The 25598-nt window shown below is 45.3% G+C and overlaps 3 protein-coding genes across 6 annotated transcripts; 2 read left to right on the plus strand and 1 right to left on the minus strand.

Moving 5' to 3' along the window:
* The first annotated feature begins 6961 nt into the window (after positions 1–6961).
* LOC101170897 (glutathione S-transferase theta-1) lies at positions 6962–9866 on the plus strand. The gene is made up of 5 exons (XM_004085209.2): positions 6962–7155; positions 8432–8519; positions 8935–9085; positions 9158–9334; positions 9411–9866. The coding sequence occupies exons 1-5, from the start codon at positions 7035–7037 to the stop codon at positions 9555–9557; spliced, it is 684 nt and encodes a 227-aa protein (XP_004085257.1). The 5' UTR covers positions 6962–7034; the 3' UTR covers positions 9558–9866.
* Positions 9867–11357: 1491 nt separating this feature from the next.
* On the minus strand, positions 11358–17879 carry chek2 (checkpoint kinase 2). Of its 2 annotated transcripts, none has more exons than XM_004085208.4 (14): positions 17774–17879; positions 17268–17542; positions 17050–17174; positions 13909–14041; positions 13739–13829; positions 13577–13673; positions 13418–13471; positions 13079–13143; positions 12898–12997; positions 12729–12815; positions 12321–12484; positions 12126–12241; positions 11690–11775; positions 11358–11614 (listed from the first exon to the last, which is right to left on the minus strand). In XM_004085208.4, the coding sequence occupies exons 2-14, from the start codon at positions 17533–17535 to the stop codon at positions 11420–11422; spliced, it is 1581 nt and encodes a 526-aa protein (XP_004085256.1). In that variant the 5' UTR covers positions 17536–17542; positions 17774–17879; the 3' UTR covers positions 11358–11419. The 2 variants fall into 2 exon arrangements, with proteins under 2 accessions (XP_004085256.1, XP_011491917.1); XM_011493615.3 differs by lacking the exon at positions 17774–17879 and adding an exon at positions 17623–17756.
* Positions 17880–17911: 32 nt separating this feature from the next.
* LOC101171133 (serologically defined colon cancer antigen 3 homolog) lies at positions 17912–25426 on the plus strand. 3 transcript variants are annotated; one of them, XM_011493613.3, is made up of 10 exons: positions 17912–18071; positions 20082–20194; positions 20272–20340; positions 20405–20502; positions 20586–20694; positions 20760–20833; positions 20913–21024; positions 23629–23691; positions 24127–24266; positions 24397–25426. In XM_011493613.3, exons 1-10 carry the CDS (start codon positions 18029–18031, stop codon positions 24485–24487), a joined length of 912 nt encoding a protein of 303 aa, XP_011491915.1. In that variant the 5' UTR covers positions 17912–18028; the 3' UTR covers positions 24488–25426. The 3 variants fall into 3 exon arrangements, with proteins under 3 accessions (XP_011491915.1, XP_023814590.1, XP_020556263.1); XM_020700604.1 differs by lacking the exon at positions 17912–18071 and adding an exon at positions 18649–18714; XM_023958822.1 differs by lacking the exons at positions 23629–23691; positions 24127–24266; positions 24397–25426 and adding an exon at positions 21152–21899.
* Positions 25427–25598: the final 172 nt, after the last annotated feature.

Genomic DNA, 25598 nt, shown 5'->3' on the forward strand with positions numbered 1-25598 from the left:
AAGTATGACCTTTATGGCTGGATGCCCAATGGCCCCTCCACCATGCAGGAACCCCCTCCAACCCAGAAGGGTAAAGCAGATGAAGCCAGCTTCCTGTCCACTCTACCGGATGTTCAGACTACAGTAAACATTATGGCTACCGTCTGGTTGCTCAGTATGGAGGCCTCTGACGCGGTAAGAGAACAGGGGTTTTGACAGCATCTTTATTCTCTGAACCCTGATGACTTCAATCATTGTTACCGTGGTGACACTCCTGTACCACCATGTTCTGCTGAAGAGACTTTGGGATTTAATTCCAACAATCTAACATGTGTTTATCTCTAAAACATTTGTGCAGATCTAGTTTTCTTAATGCTCCTGATAGAAATGTGTGACTGAAAATGTCTGTTTTCTCCACAGCAATACCTTCATGAGTTTGTAGAGGATCATTTCATTGAGGACTTTCCCAACCACAAGGTCACCGTGTTCCAGCGAGAACTCAAGAAACTAAGCAAAGAAATCCAGAAAAGAAACAGGGATCTGGAGCTGCCATACACCTATCTGGATCCGAAGCTGGTGGAGAACAGTGTAGCCATTTGAACCCTGCTGAGGGTCCACTTTCAGCAAAATCCTCCAACGTCAAACCCAGACTTATGCTATGTTATTTATTTTATTATATCAGTTTATTCTCTTCTTTTGGGGGAGCGGTGAGCTGCAGCCAAACTGCGCACGGAAGGCAGTAGAGTTAAGGGTCTTGCCTAAGGGCCCTCACTGGGGGATGTTAATTGCTCGCAATATGGTAATTGCCCCAGTATCATTGTTCATTCCCCTCCAGGGGGAGGGGACTCGAATCCAGATTTTCTGCGTGGTAGTCTGTCACCTTACCAACCAAACTACCCAGCCGCCATGCATCCATACTCGTTTTGATTCAAAGTCTAACTTTGAGACACTTTAATGATATGACATACAGTCATTCAAAGCAAAACATAAAATAACAAGAATACCTGTTGGACTTTATTAACATCCACCGTAGAACACGTACACCCTTTACATTGAGGCAGAACAACTGACTTCCTCACTTTGTGTCTTTTCAGTGCGGCTTTAAGTCAGTTCCAAGCACTAAATAAACAACAGACAAACGTGAAATGTTACATGGAAAGTGAGGACATGTAATTAAAATGTCTACAATGTATCGAAACATTTGAATAAAGCAATAAATATCTACACAATCATCCAGTTTGCAGAAGTTGAGCAATGTGTCGTGAGGCAGAGCTCAGTGCTGCCTCACCTTGCAGCCTATGCTGTTATTCTACAGGAAATATGCAAAATACAGACAAAAATAGTTCAAATGATTTAAATCGTACAAAAAACTTTATTTATGGAACAGATTAGTGGACGTCTTTTATGGTGGCGGGTGATGCTACCTTTCTTGACAGCACCTCCCTGGTTGACTCAACATTGAAACTAGACGTCGCTGTGTCATTCGGTGTGAATGCAGCTTTGGTCTGATCTCTTTCATTTATTGAGAAATCAGCAGGGAAGTGTCTTTTGCTTTATATTGCTTTTTTTATGTCACTTATTTATACTTTTGTTGTGACCTTATATCTGCTGTTTTGGTATTATTGCCTTATGAGCTTGTATTTGTTTGACTGAGGTCATTTCAATGCACCATTCAAATTAATAAAACCTAAATTTAACAACCATTAATGCTGTGACTTTCTTTCTTACACATATTGTCACATCTTTTATTGCTATAATAATTTTTCTCTGAATCTAATTAATACTGCTTTGGTTTTTATTCTTACTGATAAAAAAATAAAAGGTCCAGTGACGGAATCAACTAAGAAACTGTGCTGAAATCTTTCTTCTTGAACTGCACCCCCCACCCACAGGATCCTTCCAGCTTCCATTAATAAAGGATGTTATATTATGCTCATGGCCCGTGGATGAACAAGCATGAGCATGACTGCATCCGATTCTCATTAAACCTTTTAAGTACCATGTGCCTTCAGGACAAACTCTGACAGAAGCAGGAACGGCCTGCTCTTCATTCTTCTTGGGGTTGCCAAAAAGTTCAAAGTAAATTATTTGGGTTTTGTAGTGCAGTCATTCAAATTGACTCTAAACTTTTCTTGAATGGAAAGAAAAAAAACGTATCCCTCCACTGACGGTCGATTTAACTGTGTTTGCAAAGACAAGGAGAGTGACTTTTTTAAAATAAACTAACCAGAAAAGCTGCAATTAGTTCTGACCAACAATAGAACAGATTGTCTACTGCAGGGCTGGCCAAGCTGGTCCTTTTAGAACCTCAATCTAGCCTGGTTCCAGCTCTCCTGGAATGTTTGATGCAGACTACCCAAAACTGGTGTGTTCAGCCAATCAGGATGTGGAATCACTTGAGTCAGCCAATCAGATGGTCAATAAAAAGGCTGGGGGGGGTATTCGGTCATTCCCGGTCTGGCCGCTGGAACACTTCAGAAATAGACGAGGGACGGCCAAGATGACGTCTGCGTAGGTACGTACCTTCTGAGCTCCTGCAAAAGTTATCAGACATTTCATCCAAAAGACCAAGAAAACAGCTCAAAATTTTTCTGGAAGAGACCAACGGACATGGAAGCTTTTCCCTCCTCTTCTTCCTAAAACTCCAAGTAGGCCCCCAGCTGCAAAAAAAGCTTTGCTGGCAGCTGGACAAAGCTCTTCTGATTCAAATGAAGTCATTGCTGTTTTATCTGAGCTGATAAACAAGCGAGCCGACTCATTGGAAATGCGTGCAGATTCATTGGAAAGGCTAATAAATGACAACTCAAAGAAGATAGATGAAAACACGCTGAAGATTGAAGGCATAAGGAGAAGCTTAGAATTTGCATGCAACGAAATAAAAGACACGCAAAAGTCTTTGAAAGATGTTGACCAACGTTTGAAGAATGAAGAAAAAACCGTGGCAGCTCTTCAGGCCCAGGTTCTGGAACTGGAGTCATATTCAAGGAGGTGGAACTTGAAACTCTTTGGTGTCACTGAAAGCCCTGATGAAGATGTGAAAGCCAAGGTCACTGAGATATGTCAGAGCATCGTTGTAGAAGACTTGCAGCAGGTTTTTTCTGCCATTGATGTTACGCATCGCCTTGGGAAACCCAATCCAAGCAACACGAGGATCTTTCCACAGCTGTCAGAGAAGCCCGGCTGAAAGTGTGGCCCCTAATCCAAAAAGCCAGAGAGGAGGGAAAACGAGCTTACTTTGTGGGCAGCAGAGCCTTCATCAACGGTCAAGAAGTCAAGTGATCAGGTCACTGGTGGTTATGTCTCTGACATTGTTGCCAACTCACTAAAAACTGAAACAGGATGGATCTGACTGAACTTCTAACTTACCGAGGCCCACTTGGAAACACAAAACCTGAATATTCTGATGTGGGCTTAGTTCAGTTTTTCCTCTTTCGGGAATGTTTTGAATACCTTCAGTATTCACAAAATATTGTTGAGCTATTGTGTTTGACACATTTACTAATGTGCAGGTTAAGCTCAGAGAATACGTTTCTTTTCTTAGTGTTTGAGAGTACTTTTTCTTGTTCTAAATATTTCATTGTCTATGGTTTCCCTCAACGCCAGGGGGTTGAGAAGTAATATCAAACGAAAAGATATATTTTTATTTCTTAAGCAGCTGAATGCAGATCTTTTATTTTGTCAGGAATCTCATTCTGTTTGTTCTGATGTAAATTTCTGGAAAACACAGTGGGGGAATGATTCATGGTTTTCTCATCACTCTGAAAAATCAGCAGGAGTTTTAACCCTAAAACATAAATTTAACGGGAATGTTCTGCATACAGAATCTGATGCTAAAGGTCACTTTGTTGGGCAAGTTATTGATTACAATAATAATATCATAATTATTTTCAAAATATACGGCTACAACTCGAACACAGAAAATAAACAACTATTTCTTATAATTGAGAGTACATTGAAAAAATGGCTTCAGAAATTTCCAAACTCTGCAATTATTGTGGGGGGAGATTTTAATATGACTTCAAACCCTCAAATTGATCGGATGCCACCCTCGAATCATAATCGCAAAAATATATTTTTCGAATCTTTTATGGAACAGTTTAAACTGGTCGATATCTGGAGACTCAAACATCCTAATATACCATCTTTTACATGGAGTAATAAATCTAGAACAGCCCTCTCTCCATTAGACTTTTGGTTAATTTCTAGTGATTTACAAGATAAGGATATTTCAGTCAATGTCTTACCGTGTCCACTTAGTGACCATCAAGCTGTCCGTATAGATATTGTTATGTGTCCCTCACAAAATGTCAGTAAATCTCATTATTGGAAATTAAACAACTCGCTGCTCAAAATTACAGGAGTGCAAACAAAAATTAACGATCTTCTTTCAACATTTTTTAATAAAGCCAAATTGGAGAACTCTTTCTCAGTTAATTGGGAGTTGTTTAAATATGAATCAGCCAAGTTTTTAAGAACATTTGGTGGCAATTTAGCTAAACTAAGAAAGCAACAAGAGCATGACTTAATCACAGGCATCTCAGTACTATCACAAAAACCTCCAGACAGCTTGTCAGATGAGCAGAAACTACAAATGATCAAACTACAGGAAGACTTGGATCAAGTTTATAAAAGAAAAGCAGAAGGAGCCTTCATTAGATCCAGAAAACAATGGCTTAAGGAGAACAAAACTCCTCTTATTTTTTTTAAATGGAGAAGCATCAAAGACAAATAAACACTATTAACGAGTTAAAAATTAATGACATAAATTGTAGTGATGCTAAAATAATCTCCAACTATTGTTCATCATTTTATAAGAATCTGTATTCATCACAATATTCTGAAATAGAAGCTGAGATCTTTCTGAATTCTTTAAACAGTACCAGAACAATTAAAGACTCTGAGAAAGAACTTTGTGATGATCCAGTAAGTCTTTGAGAAGTCTGTGACTGCATCAAGATGTTAAAACCAAATAAATCTCCAGGAACTGATGGATTCACTTCTGAATTTTATACTTTATTCTACCAGCAGATGGCGCCCTTTTTACTGGAAGTTTACAACGAATGTATTTCTAATGACACCCTACCCTGGAGTATGACCCAAGGACTTATTACCCTTATCCCAAAACCTCACAAAGATTTACTCTATATTGATAATTGGAGACCCATCTGTCTTCTTAATAATGATTACAAAATTTTAGCTTTAGTTTTTGCTAAAATAATTGAATCTGTTCTTAACTCAGTAATAGATGAATCACAATCAGGTTTTTTACCCAACAGACAAATCACAAACAACATTCGTTTAGTTTTGGACATACTCGATTACTCTTATCTAAGTGCAGATGACAGAAGACATCAGTCACGTATCTTGGTATAATAATATCAAAAACTGAAAATGATAGAGGTAATACTAACTTTTTTCCAATTATTGATAAAATGAAAAAGAGGTTTAACCTCTGGCTCTTACGTGACCTTTCCATTAAAGGTGGAATTCTCCTCTCCAAGGCTGAAGGGCTCTCCAGAGTCATTTATGCCGCTCAGTCTCTTTATGTCAGTAACATCGTTAGCAAAACTGTTGATAAACTGCTATGCGACTTTGTCTGGACAAACCGAACTCATCATATAAGGAAATCTGTTCTAATGAATGATTACACTAGTGGGGGTCTGAACTTTCTGGATTTCAGTACCTTAAATATGACTTTTAAAATCAATTGGATTAGAAAGTTTTTGAAAAATCCGAACTCTCTGTGGAACTTCATTCCCAATTATATTTTCTCCCAGGTTGGTGGTCTCGACTTTTTACTGCTCTGCTCCTACAAGCCCGACAAAGTGCCCATCAAACTGTCTTCATTTCATAAACAGATGTTACTTGCTTGGTCCATGATTTATAAACATCATTTTTCTCCTCACAGGTTTTACATTTGGAACAATAGATATATTCTTTGTAAAAACAAAACTATCTTTATTCAACAGTGGTTTGATAATAATATCAGACTAGTTAGTCAATTATTCAATCAACAAAGTCAACTTTACACTTACATCGAATTTCTTCAGTTCTACCAGATCCCTGTTTCTGTGAAGGATTTTTCGGTTGTTTTTGATGCTGTTTCCCTCAACCTCACCTATCTTTATAAAGGATCTCCATCTGCTCCCCAACCACAGCTTCATGTGACGGACACTGCTGTCGGAAAACTCTGCTTCTCTGCTTTGAGAAATCAAAACAAAGCCATCCAAAGACTGTTTCAGCAGGAGCTAAAAACTGAATCCCCGGCCATAACTTTCTGGACTTCACATCACGGTCAAATGTGTTGGGAAAAGGTTTGGCTTCTGCCAAACAAATATCTTCTAAACAACAAAGTGAAAGAGGTTTCGTTCAAGATCATTCATAGGTTTTATCCAACAAATCAGTATATGCAAAGACTGAAAAGGGATATTGATAAAAACTGTTCTTTCTGTTCTCAGTCTGAGGAAAAGTTAGTGCATATTTTTACACAGTACACAGAAAAAATGTGGGACAAATTTGATAAAAACTCAAATTTATCCACATTTTAATTTAACCTGGAAAAACATCTTATTTGGTTACGTTAATTATGATAAGACATTTTTATCTCAATTTTATTTAATAAATCTACTGATTTTATTAACCAAGTATTATATTGACAAATCTAAATTCAGCAATAAAGCTCTTAATTTTCTTGGTTTACTAGCAAGTTAGATGTTACTTACATTCCATTTCCCCCAGTACAAACAAAAAAGCTATTAAAACGTATCACCTTGCTCAGCTGTATAATTTAATGTAAGTTTATTTTCTTGATTGTATATCCCCTGGCGTTTATTTTGAACATTTGATGTACAGTTTATTGTTTCTTGTTCTGCATCAATAAAAAAATAAATAAAAAAACAAACAAAAAAAAACAACTTCAGAAATAGACCGTTAAGTTTTACAGAGAGCGTCCAGCAGAGGGCGGTAGAGGCCGCTGCAGGCTGAGGCCCTGCAGCAGAAGAAGAGGCGGACTCCACCGCTGCTGTGGTTCGTCAGATCCGCATCGACCCGCTCCGATGGCGCCTGGCCGGCTGGAGGTGTACCTGGACCTGCTGTCGCAGCCCTGCCGGGCCGTGCAGATCCTGCTGACCCGCACCGGGATCCCGCATAAGGTCTGCGCCGTGGCGCTGCGCAAAGGTAACTTACTAACCTTCCCGCAGGGAGGGAGCTGAACGAGCCAGCTGAGCTGACGAGTCGGGATCACCTACTAGCGCTTAGTTCTGACCTCTGAGCCCGTGAACTTTAACCCACAACAGATTCAGATGAAGCGCGAGACCGCGACTGTAAAGAGAATGGAAGGAGAACATTTTTCTGCAGTGAACCTTAATGGATCATGATCTGCACCTCCTGTCTCACTCTCACTGCTACCAAAACGATCAAAAGAGTCGGGTCCACCTCACCTGCTGAACACACGTCTGTCTGACTTCTATATCTAATAGGCTGCAGTCTCTGCCAGAAAATCATTTTTCACGTCACAAGTTCAACTTGACTTAAGATGAGGTTACCTGAAACATTAAATTATTTAAAAAATTCCATTTAAAACCAATTGAATTAGGTTCCTTCCATTAGGCTCCTTTTTGACTTGACTTGTTTACATTTTGTTAAAAAAACTTTTTGAACTCCACATTTTAGACAGAACAGAGTGTGGAGATGAGGGGAGATGTTTTTATAAAGTTGACTTCATGCCGTAGACAGAATCCAATTTTCAAATCTGCTGTTGAGACTAAATTTCAGGGATTTGCTTTGACCTCTGTTTGAGTGAACTTCCTTAATGAGTCCATTTCTGCTGCTCGCTCGCTTGTATCTATTTATTTATTTAGTTAGTTAGTTTGTGTTCAGCTTTTTGACACCAAAACCCAAGTGGGATCTCTGTCTCCTGGTCCAGATGTCTGATCACACGTGTCCTCCAGCCTTCTTCCTCCTCCAATCACAGCTTAGGTCTTCCTCTGTCCCTGCAGGTCAACAGAAACAAAAAGCTTCTTTTCTGCACAAAGCATGAATGTGGTTTGAAGCCTGATGTGGATCAGCTTTGAGAGCTTTGAACGCAGTAAAGGTTGTAGGGAATAAGGTGAAAAATCCCTTTTATTAACTTACAATAGTCACGTAATCGTCTGTATACGTGCAGCCAGTGCTGATCTTCTGTGTTGGCTGCACAGACCAGAGGAAGGGTTAAGGTTAGGGTTACCTTTAGGTTTAGGTTAATACGTACGACCATTATCAACATTTAGCCTTGGACACACTTAAAATGCATGCAGTGCAGCCATACGCATCTTAAATTACCATGTTTTTGTGCTCAGTCGCATAAATAATATCAACCTTTATTTCAACATGGGCTCAACTTTATGAAAGTTAAGAGACGCTGGATGAAGGATATAGATGTAATTGTTTCTAACAGGTCGTTTGTGTTTTTCAGGAGAACACAGGACCCCAGAGTTCACCAAACTGAACCCCATGCAGAAGGTTCCCGTCATGGTGGACAACGGCTTTGTGCTCACAGAGAGGTGTGCATGTGCACACACACACACACACACACACACACAAACTCTAAAAAAGCTCAGACATTTGACTGACATCTGGCTTCTCAGGTGAACCTCGCTGTAGATTTTATGTCAGCTACATTTGGAATCCCTGGTAAATATGTCATTTAAAGTCCCATTCATGATTGACCTCCAACATTGACCTCATTCTATGCCCAGCTCCCTGCAGAGCAGTTTCAGTGTGAGGCCCCGCCCACATTAAGGAAAGGTTCCTTTAGTCTAGGTGACTTGACTTGTATCACTAAAGGTAAACTTCTGGCTTTACTGGTGTTTGGGGATGGGAGACCCCATCTGCTTCGTGCACAGAAACACAGACGGCGGTTGGGAATTCTTTGGTAGTTTATCATAAACCATAGCTGCTTCGGTTTGTGTGTCACAGTGACGCCATCCTGAAGTACCTGACCACAAAACCGGGCGTTCCTGAGCACTGGTATCCGCCTCAGCCGGACCGCAGAGCTCGCGTGGACGAGTACGCCGCGTGGCATCACACCAACACGCGCCCGCACGCTGCCAAAGTCTTCCTCCTGGAGGTGAGCCTGCGCCCACTGCCACCCGTGCCGCCGCCGCCGCCGAACAGGTGACCTTCAGGTGCGTCTCTGCAGGTGCTGTTCCCGATGCAGACCGGCTCTCCGGTGGACGAGGCGCGGCTGCAGCGCGCGCTCTCGGAGCTGGACGGCACCCTGGATAAGCTGGAGTCCATGTTTCTCCGCCGTCAGCCGTTCCTATGCGGCGATGACATCACCATTGCAGATCTGCTCGCAGTCTGCGAGATCATGCAGGTGGGACGTTAGTGCAGGCCGGGGGAGGGCCTCACTGAATGATTGGTCTGAGCGCGCTCATTGTGCTTCTCTGCAGCCTCTCGGGGGAGGGCGGGACATCCTTAAGGACCGCCCACTTCTGCAGCGCTGGAAGAGCCGCGTCCAGTCGGCTGTCGGCGAGGCTTTTGATGAGGCTCACTCAGTGCTGTATGCCCTCAGGGACCGCCGCAAAGCCAAGCTGTGATGTCATTAAGAGGCGGAGTCAGCAGAGGTTTCAAATCTTCGCTGCTGCACGAGGAAGAGGAGCTTAATTTGAGTGTTGTAATAAACTCTTAATCAATAATCTGAGGTCCAGAAAAAGCTTTAACCACCCTTAAAACACCTGTGGTGTGATGTCACTGAACACCTGCAGAGGCCTTTGTCGTCGCATCAGAACTGATCTGATTGGTTCGTTCTGGTGAGGGTTAGCATTTCAATCCCGATTCATTCAGACTTTGATGCACTTTAACGTTTTGTAATGAAAAAATAAATAAAACTAATGTTATTTTCTCAATTCCTGTCTCACTGTCATGAATGCAGCGCCTCCCACAGGATCACATTAGAACTGCACCCTGATACTGGAAATCCAACTATTGCCATTTAAGATTAAAATAAACTAAACAAAAAATTGCTGAAACTCTCCAACATGTTTCTGTTATAAAAGGAAAACCTGTACAATGTTTTCTGAAAGATCTGAAGTTTGACCCAAATCCTGTGTTTCTCACAAATACGTTTCAAGTCTAATAAAAATACAAGACAGTTTTTAGCTCCGTTTATCAATGGAGGAAAACATCCAAGCCTTAATTATTAATGAAAACTGCAGCACCTCTTCCCAGAAGGGAGATAGTCTCACAACTTGCAGAATACCATGAGACTTCTGCCTCACAGGGTTTACTTTCCCGAGAAAGTTTCTGCCTTCAGTTATTTCAGGAAAACAGGTGATCGGAAGCTTCATACATTTCCCTCTGATGGAGAAAAAAATCAAGATCCACCTGGATCTTGATTTCACATTCCATCATCCATTTTAGAAGAACATAAACACTCACTTGAGCACAGGTGTTAGCTCACCTTTGCACTAATAGTTTGCGTAATTGAATGAAATATTTCACACTAGTTGGTTTGAATGCATAAGTATGCATGTGGGAACAATATTTGTATTGTGTACATGTTGACATGTGGACATTTTTGTAGCCAACAGGTGTGTTTATAACATTTCTGTGTGTGTGTGGACAGGCCCCGCCCTTATAGACGTGTATTTCATCTGAACCTCACTGCAATGATTATAACATCCAGAAACTTGTTGCTTTGTGCTGCTTCATGGTTTTATCCCCCCCTTCTATAATCACCCTCCTACCCCCCCTCTCTCTTCTTCCCTTCTTTCCTTTTCCGTCCGGTCCAACACAGATTTTCAAATAGGATTAAAATGAATAAAGTTTGGCTTCAATTCCAAAAGGGGTTTATTCAATCATACCTCATGTTTGTCAGAAAATTCATAACCCCTGTTGTTAAAATAAAATATGTCCAACACAAAAGGCCTTCAGCTCTCATCTGTTTGCCCAGCTGTTGGACAGGACAAGTTAAAAAAAAAAAATCCACCTGGGAGCTCTTTACCAGTTTACCATGTGTAAAAATATGGCTGACATACCCTTTCAATCATTTTGCACCTAAAGAGGTGAAATGAAATAATGCCTGAATGTGGTGGAATGTCCATCCATCCTGTAAACCTGCCTGCATGTGTTTGGGGTTTGGGAGAGGCAAACATGTCATCAGTCCATCACAATGCTGAGACTTTCCTTTTGGGTGGTTGCCATGGCAGCTTGAGACTGTTATGGTGGTGACGTCCTGGTCTGCAGCCATTGTTCTTCATAAACCACAGCTCCTAGTTTCTTTCTCGCCTGACTGTAAACCCAGTTTGATCCCAGCTCTCATAGCCTCCAGAGCAACTACAGCAGAATGTCTCTGGGAACTTCTCAGCACCAGAACATCCAGGTCCAGACCAGATAAATAAAGTGAACGGGCTGAACTTTATTTTATAACTGAAACTGGGACAAAGAATATTTACAGCAGCTAATGGACAGTTTGGCTACGCTTAGCAGGATGCTCCTCGTCGTCTTCTTCCCGTTCTCGTTTTCTGTGGCTGGTGTCCCCTGATGCCGAAAGCGCCTCCTGCTGTGTCGGGGTTACCATGGCAACAGGTGCTGGATCGTGGGTAGCATCGTTTGGGTACATGAGCCTCTTAGCCGTCGCCAGCATTTCCTGATCCTGAAACCATCGGCTGGCGTGAGACGTGTGCTTCATGAACAATCCTATGGCATCTGGGTCAGCGGCTGGAGTCACCTGTAGCCAGGGGTGCTGCAGAGCTTCATCGATGCTCATCCTCTCTTTGGGGTCGACCACCAGCAGCTTCCTCACCATGTCCTTTGCTACACAGAGAACAGAGTCAGTCCTATCCGACTGGAGAGCTCAACAAACGATGCAAATGACGACAAATGGCGCCAACAATCTCCTGCGGCAACACCATCAACAGTTGAAAGTGCACAATGCTAAAGTTGGTTTGTGATTCACAGCTGGAAACTGTAAATCTGAAGCTAACTTCAGCGGTTCAGACTGTTTTCAGATTGAGGCAGCTGGGTTACAGTCAAACTGTTGCAGGTTTTGGTTTATTTCTTTCATGTCCTTTGCAGAACATATGCTGCCAACGCGCTGGAGCACTTGTTCCCACTCAGTATTTTTTACCCCTTCAGCAAACTGCCCCCACAGGTGTGGATCTCACCTTGGTTTGAAATGTGTTTCCACTTGTAGGGAACCATAGTGAACTCTCCTCGAATGATCTGCTCCGACACAGAATGGTTCCCAAATTTCTCGTGGAACGGGGCGTAGCCGCTCAGACTGGAGAGGACAGACAGACACACAGGTGGTGACAGAACGCCTGTCGAGTCAGCACAACAGGTGTAGGGGGAGGAGCTACCAGACAAAGAGCAGGACCCCGAGGCTCCAGGCGTCCACAGCCAGGCCATAGCCGGTGGTGTTGGCGTGGGTGAAGACCTCAGGAGCCAGGTAGGATGGAGTCCCACACAGAGTCCGCATCAGGGCAGCCTCTTCCAGGATCCTGGACTGGTTAAAGTCCGTCACCTGAAATACAGGTCAGGGTGAAGTTGAGGAGTCCACTTCATCTATAATCATTTAATTAATCATTGATCAAAGGAGGGGTGTTCAGGAAAAAAAAACAATTTATTGGAAATGTCCCTTTTTCCCCTTTAAATGTTTTACTTTTCTTCAGTTTAACATGAGTTAATGTATGTTGGAACAGAAGTTAACCAAACAAATGCTTCATTTCTTCTTGGAATCCATTCTTAGCAGTGAGATTCCCGGTCACCTTGATGAGGCATACGTCTTCGTTGGAGGACAGCAGGATGTTCTCCGGCTTCAGGTCTCTGTGGATGATCCCGTTACTGTGGAGGTACTGGGCACACACACACACACAGAGTTACCAGGGCTGCGTGTGTGCACGTGGCGTCACCGCGGCGACGGTAGCGGGCACTTACGTGGACGGCGCAGAGCATCTGGTAGAAGTAGAGTTTGGCCACAGATTCCTTGAGCTGCTGCTGAGACTTGACTTTATTGAAGAGCTCGCCCCCCTCCATCCTGACACACGGATAGCTGAGCTTAGTGTGCGCATGAAAGCACACACACACACACACACACAGTCGGTTCAGAGACACTCACATCTCGAGGACGATGAAGTAACTGTCCTCTGTCTGGTAGAAGTCCTCCGTCTTTATTAGACAAGGCTGCAGGACACAAGAGCGTAGACAAAAGAGGTAACAATAAAGAACAGGAGAATAGATGAGGAGGTGGGAAAGAGATGGAGAAAGGGGTGTAGGAGAAGAAAAAAGTAGACAAGAGGACTGGCAGATCAGGACAACAGGATGGAGGAAAGAGGAGGAAGTGATACCACAGGATGTGGCGGTAGGACAGGAAAGAAGTGCTATGGAGAGAAGAGGTTGAGGTCTGACGGAAAGGTGGAGGGTCTTCAGTCACTGAAGGAGTCTCTGTTTCACTCACGTGGTCGACCCTCTGCAGAATCTTGATTTCTGTCTCTGCGTTCCGTGTGGCAGTCTGTGATTGGACGATAAACCTAAAAGGTTACTGCTACTGTCACAGCAAACATTTAGGTCCCGTGTCCCTGAATGCAAAGGAGGGAAGGAAGGAAGGAAGACTCACCCCCTCTGACTGGAAGTTCTTCTTGTTGATGACCTTGACTGCGACCTTCCTGCAGGTAGATCGCTCGAAGGCCAGCCGCACCTCCCCACACACACCTCTGCAAGACACATTCCCCGTGAGGAGCAAAACAGGAAGTGACAACACAGACGTGAAGGGACTCACGCGCCAATTCGCCGAGTCAGCAGATACTTCTCCTGCAGGTCTTTGGGGAGACTGGACTGATCGTCTGACATGAGATCAATGAAAACAAACACTGCAGAGAGGCAGAACCGGGTCAGGATGGGCAGCACCACGGCAGGCGGCTGATGGTTCAGGTTGGACAGGTGTGTCACCTCTGTTTCGCTGTTCGGCCAGAGACAGGACGGCGTTGTTGACCAGAGGAAGTTTCTTATTTTTACCAACTAGAAGACCGTCCACAAAGGTACCGTTATTACTGAGATCTTCCACAAAGACCTGAGAGTCCTCCTGACATGAGAAGACAGAGAGACAGACAGATAAACAATGAAATGAACAATGAGACACACAGGTGTGCGGTCAGACAGAAACACACAGGTGTGTGGTAAGAAACAGAAACACAAAGGTGTGCGGTCAGACATAGAAACAGACAGTTGTGCGGTCCGACACAGAAACACACAGGTGTGTGGTCAGACACAGAACCGCACAGGTGTGTGGTCAGACACAGAAACACACAGGTGTGTGGTCAGACACAGAAACACACAGGTGTGTGGTCAGACACAGAAACACACAGGTGTGTGGTCAGACACAGAAACACACAGGTGTGTGGTCAGACACAGAAACACACAGGTGTGTGGTCTGACACAGAAACTCACAGGTGTGTGGTCAGAAACAGATACACACAGGGAGGCGTTCAGACAAAGAAACACACAGGTGTGCGTTCAGACACAGAAACACACAGGTGTGTGGTCAGACACAGAAACACACAGGTGTGTGGTCCGACACAGAAACACACAGGTGTGTGGTCCGACACAGAAACACACAGGTGTGTGGTCAGACAAAGAAACACACAGGTGTGCTGTCAGACACAGAAATACACAGGTGTGTGGTCAGACACAGAAACACACAGGTGTGTGGTCAGACACAGAAACACACAGGTGTGTGGTCAGACACAGAAACACACAGGTGTGTGGTCCGACACAGAAACACACAGGTGTGTGGTCCGACACAGAAACACACAGGTGTGCGGTCAGACACAGAAACACACAGGTGTGCGGTCAGACACAGAAACACACAGGTGTGTGGTCAGACACAGAAACACACAGGTGTGTGGTCAGACACAGAAACACACAGGTGTGTGGTCAGACACAGAAACACACAGGTGTGTGGTCAGACACAGAAACACACAGGTGTGTGGTCTGACACAGAAACTCACAGGTGTGTGGTCAGAAACAGATACACACAGGGAGGCGTTCAGACAAAGAAACACACAGGTGTGCGTTCAGACACAGAAACACACAGGTGTTTGGTCAGACACAGAAACACACAGGTGTGTGGTCCGACACAGAAACACACAGGTGTGTGGTCCGACACAGAAACAAACAGGTGTGTGGTCAGACACAGAACCGCACAGGTGTGCGTTCAGACAAAGAAACACACAGGTGTGCTGTCAGACACAGAAATACACAGGTGTGTGGTCAGACACAGAAACACACAGGTGTGCGGTCAGACACAGAAACACACAGGTGTGCGGTCAGACACAGAAACACACAGGTGTGTGGTCAGACACAGAAACCCACAGGTGTGTGGTCAGACACAGAAAAACAAAGCTTCGGTCAGACACAGAAACCCACAGGTGTGTGGTCAGACACAGAAAAACAAAGCTTCGGTCAGACACAGCAACACACAGGTGTGCGGTCAGACACAGAAACACACAGGTGTGCGGTCACACACAGAAACACACAGGTGTGTGGTCAGACACAGAAACAAACAGGTGTGCGGTCAAACACAGAAACACACAGGTGGGCGGTCAGACACAGAAACACACAGGTGGGCGGTCAGACACAGAAACACACAGGTGTGTGGTCAGACACAGAAACACACAGGTGTGTGGTCAGACACAGAAAAACAAAGATTCGGTCAGAAACACACAGGTGTATGGTCAGAAACAGAAACACACAGTTGTGTGTCAGACACAGAAACACACAGGTGTAGTCGGAGAGAGAAATACATGTGTTTGACCAGGAAGAGAAACACACAGGTGTGCAGCCAGACTAAGAAATGCACAGGTGTGCCATCAGACAGAGAAAGACACAAGCGTGCGGTCAGACAGAGATATAGACAGGAGTGTGATCAATCACACAAAAAAGTGGATACCATATAGAGCAGTGTTTCTCGACCAGTGTGCCGCAGCACACCAGTGTGCCGTGGGAGATGGTCAAGTGTGCCATGGGAAATTGCCCTCATTAACTGATCAAAAACATTTCCCATCTCCAGGATTTCAGCTCTGTGTTCAACCAAACAGGCCCTGATAAAACACTGAGGAGTTAGGAATATAAAAGATCGTAAAATACTTTTTCTTTGCGTTTATTTTATTTTATTAAAGACATTTTGATAAGAATGACGCAATTCAGCTGCACCTTCGGCTGTATTTTGGAAAAGTCCCGTCCCTTTACTGTATCCACCAATAATTCCTGGGGGCTTAATCACATGTCATCAGTCTGACCAATCAGAAGTGCTTAAAGTCTTCACTTCCTTGTCCCGATTAAGCTCATAAAGTCGCTCAGTTCTAACAAAAATACCAGCTAAAGCTCGTCTTTAGCGGTGTAGCTTTCCACAGAATCCGGTATCAGACCGTGGAACAAGTGAACAAAACAATGAAGCTCCGAAAAGCGATCTTCGGCCGTTTTATGCACTACATCTCCCATGATGCATCGGTTTGTGAGAGTGACAGCGCACAAGGAGATCTGTTGTTAAACGTCTTGAAACCAACGAACACACATCAAACTGTTTTTAAATCTTCTAACTTAACTTTTATTGCATCTTTAAGAAAAAACAGCTGCAGTTTCCAGCTTTTTCTGCCACAATTATCTCAAAAATGCATGTGAGATTGTGCAGGGGCTGTAGATCAATACAGACTACGAGTTTCTCCTTTTTTTTTTTTTTGGATGCTGGTGTGCCGCGGGATTTTTTTTAAGGTTAAAGTGTGCCGTGGCTCAGAAAAGGTTAAAAAACACTGATATAAAGAGACAGACAGGTGTTTGGTCAGACAGAGATCAGATAAGAAACAGACAGTGCAGTCAAACACGGAAATAGACAGGTGTGAGATAAAACAGAGACAGACTGCTGTGTGGTTAAATGGAGATAGACAGGTGTGCAGCTAACCAAAGAGACAGCCAGATGTTTGGTCAGAGAGAGAGAGAGACGGGTGTTTGGTCAGAGAGACAGACGGGTATCATTGAGAGACAACCTGTCTGTGGTAAGACAGACAGGTTGGTACGCAGCAGCTCGGCTCTCACTCTGAAGATCCTGAAGTGTTTCTTGCTGTAGATTCTGAACTTTCTGGAACCCCTCTCTTCCGGGTCATCCAGGACGTAGTTACATGTGGAATCCCGTCCAAACAGGTACTGGTCCGCAATGCAGTCTGGAACCCTCAAACACAGACCAGGTTCTCAGTTAGGTCTAGAATCAAAGACAGCATCTGAACCGTTCTGTGGGGTGACGGCTGGAGAATCACCGTGGCTCCTGAAGCCTTTGGCCATGGGCAGCAGGCGGCCCCAGGGTTGTGGTTCTGGTTCTTGCTCCTCCGGGACAGAAGCGAGTGTGACAGGAATGGTGTCCACGCTGCTCAGAGTCCCAGACCCGCTGGAAGACTGACTGCCTGAAGTGGGCCCGCTGGACGAACCGGACCCTGGCTGAGACTGGGACTGAGACCTCACCTGAGAGGGGGACATAGTGGACTGGGTCTGGGACGTGCCCTCCACCTCAGCCGTCTCCGCGGACATTGTGGACCTGCAGAACCAGATAAAGAACCTCTGAGTCTTCCCGTATCTTCTATCCTTTCACCAAGACAGAACCCACTTGAGCAGGACCTTTTGGACCAGATCTGCATGTGGAACTCTGCGCGGGAAGACCCATGCTTTCCAGGGAAAAAACAACCGGAACCGGAACCCAAGCAGTTCACAGCTGCAACCGCGTCCACACACGGAGCTGGTCGAGCACTCGGTACTGGGCCACACTCACCGCTGCTTCTTCCGGGTTTTAAAAGAACCGAACCTGTCCAAACACGACACGTGCGGTGCAGCTCCTCTGCAGGACTCTTCGAGCTGACGTCACGTGCCACCCGCAGCCAGTCAGGAGTCACAGATCAGTCACGTGACGGTGGAGTTGGAGGGGGGATTTCCGGGTCTGAACCGGACCAGCTTTTGCGACATGACAGTGTGGCTCTGCTAACCCGACCGAACCAAACCGAACCGAACCGAGCTGCCTGTGGCTGACATGTCCGGCCAGAGGCGCGGAAAGACCTTGATCATCACCGACGGTGAGAGCTTCGGTCCGGTTCTGATCTAAACTCGGATTCTGACGGTTTGGGTTCTCGTGAAACAGTGACGTCACTGATCTTCACGCAGAAGTTAGCTTCTGATGTAACTATGAAGGAGAAAGTTCAGGAACCGACAGTCGGTTATCTGCTGCCCAGAATCTGACACGTGACACACATGATCACATCTCCAGATCCAGTCTTCACCTCCAGAACCTTCTTAGAAGTCCTCCCCCAGGATCTGTCCTCCTTCCATCCCAACATGATGAAACAGCTTGAAGCTGCTTCCTCTCATCTGGTCTCCTGATCACATGCAGATCCACCTGCGTTTGTCCGGACTTGGGACAAGCACGTGAAAGCTCTGGACTGTGTTTCCTTGTAGTTAAATTATTTTTCCCACAGCGTACTTCTGTGATGTCTAATGTGTCTTGAATACCCAGTTTCCCCTTCTGCATTTTTGGTGTTCACCTTTCTGCACATCCCTTCAGGGGTCGCCACAGCGAATCAGCTTTCACTGATCCGCACAGGTGGAGACTTGGATAAGAGGCGAAACGTCTTCTAACTTTAAAAACCAAGTCCAGATGACATCCCCTAAACCTACTACAATGGAACCAACCTGGATGAATGAGAGTCTTCATAGACACAGGTGGAGATTGTTACACCGGATGGCCTTAAAGACACAACCTTGTATTTTACCCGGGCTGGGGACCGGCACAGGGAGACCCAGCCTTGGGCCCTGTCGTGTCTGCATACTTGGGCAGTAGCAGGAAAGGCCTTACCCAAGGACCCACTCTGGGAATCAAACCCTCGTTTTCCTTTAACACACTGAGCCATCCAGCCGCTCCAAAGTTGCCCGTTACCGTGAATAATGATGCATTAGCTTACAGTCATGTAACGTCTATTCAGCAGCCATATCTGCTAAGGCTTGTTGTATATTCCCACTTTTTTCTAATTTTCTGACATTTTTTGCTGACATGTTGGAAGTTTTCCTTGAGCTTTATGGACACACCCCTACATGTGTCATTATTATTATAAACCTGCTCCACCTCCTGTTTGTGACATCACTGCTGCAACATGAAGGTTGGTGAGGATTTGTCGGACTATTGTCTCTATGTGAGCGCTGGACTGGGTAACCCCTCCCACTTCCTGTTCCAAACAGGAACTACCTGCTGGTTCCAAGAAACCAAAATCGCACAGATTTCTATAGAGAAATAAACAGCTGTTATTCAGAAGAAACATTCCTGATCCGATACATTTTTTTAAAAGATGATCTTGACAATACTGATTTTTTTTCACGATATTTTATCCGAGATGCGATTTATTCAGATTATAAACGGACGAATCAGATGCCTCAGTGAAAACGTGGAACTTTCAAAACATTTGATTGACAGGTTTCGTCTAGCCCGCTTTTAGTGCAAGGGATGTGGACTTCCAACAAGCTCACTCCTGATTGGTGAGAGTTGTTGCCATAGAAACAGTAATTCAGGCCCGGACCAATCTGCTGACATCTGGTCGTAACACGGCGGCGTCCGTATTGTCAAAAAGTGGCGACTGAACTGACTTGATATGGTTGGAGCCGGCAGAAAAGCCTTTTCAACCGGTGACGTCATGCTCACTCAGTCCAGTTCTCTGATCCATTTAGGGGTTGTGACCAAACATGTAAATGAACAAATGCCAAAGCTGCGGTTAAAACATGTGAGCTGGTCTTCAGTAGAAGAAGACACAGCGTCTTCAACCTCTGACACATTCCTGTGGTCGAGCCCTAGATGCGTTCTTTGTTGAATCGACGTTTCATGACTTGATATACACGCCTGAGACCACGTGACCTGCATTTGGCGGTTATTAACCAGGTTATCCCAAAAAAAGAAAAGGCGTATTAACAACAGACACGTTTCATTTTGACCGTTATCTAACAGAGAACAATTTCAATGGGAAACACTGATTTCCCCTTAACTGTTTAATGGAAAGCTGTGATTCAGACCTGAAGGTCATCGCTGTCCTTCACACCTGCAGATGAGGAAGAGGAGGAGGGGCAGGCGGAGGACCTGAACCCGTTCTCCTTCAGGGAGTTCATGCGCTGGAAGACTCACGACGGAGACCCGGAGCAGGACCAGAACCAAGTGGAGGTAAGGAGACCGTGACCTACAGAGCCATGAATAGGAGGAGTGGAGGGAGGAGCCTGACGTGTTTGTGATTGGCTCAGAGGAACCTGCCTCACCTGGATGCGGACATCAGCAGCTGCTTCCTGTCTGAGACTCACCTGGCAACGCAGGTACGATGGCGTCACATTCGCTCCCATTTCCGTGTTCAGAAGATGTGATGAAAATGTCAATCAGGAGGAGGAGGAGTGGGGGCGGAGCTTCCAGTCAGGCGTGGAGAGCACCTCCTCCCTGTGCACTGAAGATGATGAAGAGGAGGAGGAAGAGGAGACGCGGTGAGTCATTACTGAGGTCCACTCTCCTAAATGAGGGGTGGGGATTATGATCTTCATCTTCGGACCTCCTCCTCTTCCTACAGGTTCTCCTCTAAGCCCGAAGGACACACAGAGAACTATGAGGGAGACGATGAAACCTCCCTGGCTGAGGCTGCCCCCACCTGCAGGAGGAGGACTGCTCAGATGCAGCAGGTAAGGCCCCCCGTTATCAGCACGGCCCCCCCTTCATGCAGCGTTAATAAAGCTGTTTGTCTCAGCTGAAGGAGGAGAACCAGTCTCTGAGGAGGACGCTCAGGGAGCTGCAGAGGAGAGCCGAGGATGACCAGCGCAGGTCAGGAGCAGCCAATCACAGCGCCTCACTGCCCGGCACCTGCCTACTTACCCAGCATGCCTCTGTGCTCCTCCTGCAGGGTGACACAGCTGACAGAAGAGCTGCTGCAGAGGAGGCGTCAGGAGGAGAAGGAGGCGCAGGATCTTGAGAACATGGTTCACTCCGTGGAGCAGAACCTGCAGCTGATGACGGTGAGACGACGGACAGTCCTGATGGTTGATCTGACAGAGAGAGACAGGTGTTTGGTTTGAGGCAGAGTGCTCCTGAAGGACGGCGTGCTCAAAGCCACGCCCCTTTGTTCGCATTGGCTGTCCTCAGAGCAGACGAGGGGGTTGGCTGTGGATGACGTCAGGCATGAAAGCTCACCTGAACGGCGGTGCCGACCAGAATAGAGAATCATTTCTGGAGTCAGAACGCAGACCGGCTCCAAAAGAACCAAAAGGCACACAAGCTGTGAACCATGTGGTGGTTTGATTCCTGTCTCGCTCGCCCAAGTGTCCATGGGCAAGAGAATGAACCCTCCTCCACTGCTGCTGCTGGATATGTGTTGGGAGCAGTACAGCGAAGAGAGCCATTGTCAGTGTGTGAATGTATGTGTCTGTGTGTGTGAGTGTATGTGTGTGAATGTGTGTGTGTGTGTGTGTGTGTGTGTGTGTGTGTGAATGTGTGTGTGCACGGGTGAACATTAATCAGTTTAAAAATGAACCCAAACAAATGATTTCACCCAGACTCAACAGATAATGTTTAAGTGTGGTTGTTGATGATTGCAATGGATGCTGGGTAATTCTAATGTTATTGCTGGCAATCGATTAATTCATTCCCGAGTCAAAGCTGAATGATTATTACAGCTACAATAACCTGCAGCTTCTGTTATTGTGCTTTAATTCTGTCAAATGGAGGCTTTTTTCCTGCTTCAACTAAAAGGACTGAATGGTTGATTATTATCACAGAGGGCATCGATTTATCGGTTGTTCTATTTATAACACAAATGAAATAAATAAACTAACCTGTAAGGCACTGCGGGTCTTAAAGACCCACGCCAGTGAAAATGGTGTTTTTAAAATGATTCTGGAGCATTTTTATGATGATGGAGGACATGGATAAAAGACGTTAAAGATCCTACTTTGGTCCCCCCCCCCCCACACTCTAACACCGTTCAGAGCAGAGCATGAAGACCCATGGTCGCCGCTTTCTGTTTTCATAATAAAACGCCTTATCTGTTCTACACAAAAATAATATTTATTCACACGCCAAAGATATCTCCTCACAAAGATTTCTGTACTCTTACTGAGTATTTTTTAGTTATTAGTACATAAACATTGTATTTGTGATTGAAGATATAAGGGAAGGAGAGGGCGAGAGGGGGGTGATGGTGGTGTGTGGGGGGGGGGGGGGGGGATCAGAATCAGCTTTATTGGCCAAGTACAGTGCATGTACCAGGAATGTGGCTTCAGTGTCTTGTGCTCTCCTGCAAACTAGAAAGAAATAAAAAAGTGTAATGGGGTAAATACAAAAAAAAGGATGAATAACAAACAAAAAAAGTAATAAAAGGTAGATATAGAAATGAATAAACATAACTAAATAAAAATGCAGTGGTAGTTCTGGTGTTTCTGTGGTTCTGTTCCGTGTTCTTGAGTGGTCTGGAGTCAGGAGTTCATTTGAGTGACAGCTCGGGGGAAGTAGCTGTCTTTGTGGCGAGTGGTTTTGGTTCGCATTGTCCTTAAGCGCCGCCCTGATGAGAGGAGGCTGAAGAGGCAGTGTCCGGGAGGAGAGGGGTCTTTTACGATTCTGCCAGCCCGCTTCCTGACTCTGGATCGGTACAGGTCCTGAATGGAGGGAAGGCTGGAAGGCTGGAACCAATAATCCTCTCAGCAGATCTGATAATTCTCTGCAGTCTGCTCCTGTAGTGTTTGGTTGCTGATCCAAACCAGACCGTGATGGATGCGGTCAGGACAGACTGGATGGTCAGCAGCTCCTGAGGCAGGTTGAACTTCTTGAGTTGTCACAGGAAGTAAAACCTCTGCTGAGCCTTTTTCCAGAGTGAGTCAATGTGAGAGGTCCACTTAAGGTCCTGTGGACCCCAGGAACCTGTGTGAGTCTGAAAGTTTATGTGTGGGGGGGTGTGGGGGGGTGGAGTATGTCCACTGTCATCTCCACCGTTTTAAGTGGGTTCAGCTCCAGGTGGTTCTGGCTGCACCAGAGAACGAGCCGCTCCACTTCTCCTCTGTATCATCACCGTCCGAGCTGGTCAGCATGGATGGATGGATAGATTCTGGAGGCAAGAGTTATATTACACTTCTAAAAACCCAGTTGAGAGAGAGAGAGAGAGAGAGAGAATCAAAACATGATTCTAGTGAGAATTTAAAGGATGATGGAAAACCACTAAATAAGTAGACGCCATTTAACATAAAGTCCAGAGTGAATCTAAGGAAGCACCATCATAGAAGTTTGTCTGGTGAGACGATATGTGCAGACGTGTGTGATGTTTGCTTGACACATGCAGGCAGTTAGCCCATTTAATTCTGCTATCTGGGTTAACAACAATCGGCATATAGATGCGCGTTTGTGCTTCCAACACCTCCCTTCACCCCTGCACACAGGTCTGCAGATGTGAGAACTGGACTGAGTGACCCCGCCCCCCCTGGCGTTCCAAACAGGAAGTACCCGCTGACTCCAAGAAGCTAAAATCTCATAGACTTCTACAGAGAAATAAACAGCTGTCGTTCTATTGGTCAGAACAACCATTCTGTGTGTAATTCTATTTTCTGCATGCGTGTTTGTCTCTTGTTTGACAGAAACGAGCCCTTAAGGCAGAAAACACAGTTTCCAGACTGAAGGCGGAGCTTCAGCAGCTGCAGGTGAGATCTATTAACCTCAGGTGTTCTTCTAACTGGGATCCATTCAGTTAAACTAGAATCTGCATTTAATTTATAATTACTTTGAATTTGAATCTGACGCCTTGTGATTTGGCTAAATGCTCGTTGTCCACAAGAAGGGAATTAGTAGCAGGAAATGTTTATTTTCTCCAATGAGAGAAGAATTCATGGCAGAATTTCCAGGATAAGTCTGTAAAGTATCAATAAAGGTTTTCATTGGAGGACAATCTTACCTTCAACAGACTTTCCATCAGACCTCCACTTTGTTTTTCTCATTTTCAGATGCATCACAGTCATGTTAGTGTTTTCTTGGGGGTCTGGTTTTTAACTTCTAAAACATCCTTAGAGATGAAACAGAACCTTTCCTGATCACAAACGCAGGTTTGGGTCAGAAGTTCTCGTTCTGTTGTGTTTCAGGGCGAGGTGCAGCGTCTGTCATCGGAGAACTGCAGCCTGAAAGCAGCAGAGTCTCAGGTCGTCATGACGATGAGGCAGAACGCCCAGGTGGCCTCCGAGTACTTGAACAAGACGACGAGCCGCGCCTACTCTTCCATCCGGTCAGTGTTTGCGTGTCCGGGTTTGGGACGGAACCAAACTCTCCCGTTTGACAGAGTTTGTTGATTCTATTGAGTTCTTCACCTTCACGCTTTAGCTCAAGGTGATGTAAGAACACATTTCTGTGTGCAGTCAGCTGATGGGGGAAGCGGAGACTCTCCGCTTGGTGTCTCAGCTGCTTCAGTCCATCGAGAAGATCTCCAGCGTGGATGCAGAGTCCTGAGCCGCTCCTCATCCTCACGCCGCCGCCCTCAGTCATGGAACCGATCCCAGGTCAGAGGGCGGGGCCATCAACCAGGGGACGCGGATGAAGCTTCACACTGAAGATCATCATCATCCTCTTCATGAACTTGAGCTAAAAATGGAGGTTTCTGCCTCTCCTGGTGAGAGGTGAAGCCGCCTTTCAGCAATAGATTTCAAATCGTCCGTATTTGCTGTAATCTGTCTGTTATTTGAACAGTTTTCTCAGATGTTTATCTCTCTGAGGTCATTTTGAAATGTCAGATGCGCCACTGAAAAGATGTTTTTTGAGATCACCTTCATCCCAAACTTCAGTGGAAACCTGAAGAAGTTCCAGCTTTGGGGAAATCTGGTCCAGAGTTCAGCTTGATGCGGTTTGTGGATGTTGGACTGCCATCTAGTGGTGTGGAGTGGACTGGTCTTCCAAACTGGACCAAGCGATGAACGTATGAAGGCCTTTGACCCCGAACTCTGACCTTCAGCAGATCCCCTCCGTGCTCAGCCCCCCCTGGCAGCTGTAGATGTAAACCCGCTCATCCTGCTCTCCAGGAAAACCATTTATTTACACATCATGTTTGAGGACCACTGATCTTTGAATTCAAAGAGAGTTTTGATCTTTGAACACGCCTCCACGCCGTGTTTGCTGCTCTGCATGTGCTGATAGTGAAAACCTCAGAAAGGCCAGGCGGAGGGGCGCGCACAGGCCGCGGCTATAAACGTTCTGACATCTGTGGTTGCTATGGTTACAGGGTGTGAAGTGCTGAGTTCATGAAAACCTTTTCGTCAGGTGTTACAGGGGGTGTGACCCCCCACTTGACTCTGAGGAATCGTGCCAAAATGCATCATTTCACCATGAAACATGCAAACAGACTGTGTCATTGCTTTATTTTTTAGAGGGAAATAAATGATGTTGAACTTTTAATGTTTTTATCAAACGTCTCACGATGCAGAATAAGAATCCTTCAGGTTTTTGGCTATAAAATGTTATGACCCTCCTTCAGAGGACTGAGCTTTGGTGGGGAGGCCTTTAGAGAGGTGGAGGGTGTTCGGGGGGGGGGGGTCATCACTCAGCCTCCACTCACAGCTGAACCGGG

Source organism: Oryzias latipes, chromosome 9 (genome assembly GCF_002234675.1).
Source record: "Oryzias latipes chromosome 9, ASM223467v1".
Classification (NCBI taxonomy): Eukaryota; Metazoa; Chordata; class Actinopteri; order Beloniformes; family Adrianichthyidae; genus Oryzias; species Oryzias latipes.

Excerpts from the sequence above, each read along its gene's own strand:
- LOC101170897 (XM_004085209.2), top strand. The coding sequence starts at position 7,035 with ATGGCGCCTGGCCGGCTGGAGGTGTACCTGGACCTGCTGTCGCAGCCC. Across the intron at positions 7,156-8,431 it reads CGCCGTGGCGCTGCGCAAAG|GAGAACACAGGACCCCAGAG; the intron begins GTAACTTACTAA and ends TGTGTTTTTCAG. Across the intron at positions 8,520-8,934 it reads GGCTTTGTGCTCACAGAGAG|TGACGCCATCCTGAAGTACC; the intron begins GTGTGCATGTGC and ends TGTGTGTCACAG.
- chek2 (XM_011493615.3), bottom strand. The coding sequence starts at position 17,642 with ATGCAGATCTGGTCCAAAAG. Across the intron at positions 17,543-17,622 it reads ATGCAGATCTGGTCCAAAAG|GTCCACAATGTCCGCGGAGA; the intron begins GTCCTGCTCAAG and ends CTGGTTCTGCAG. Across the intron at positions 17,175-17,267 it reads CAAAGGCTTCAGGAGCCACG|ACTGCATTGCGGACCAGTAC; the intron begins GTGATTCTCCAG and ends TGAGGGTTCCAG.
- LOC101171133 (XM_011493613.3), top strand. The coding sequence starts at position 18,029 with ATGTCCGGCCAGAGGCGCGGAAAGACCTTGATCATCACCGACG. Across the intron at positions 20,341-20,404 it reads AGACTCACCTGGCAACGCAG|GAGGAGGAGGAGTGGGGGCG; the intron begins GTACGATGGCGT and ends AATGTCAATCAG. Across the intron at positions 20,695-20,759 it reads GGACTGCTCAGATGCAGCAG|CTGAAGGAGGAGAACCAGTC; the intron begins GTAAGGCCCCCC and ends TGTTTGTCTCAG.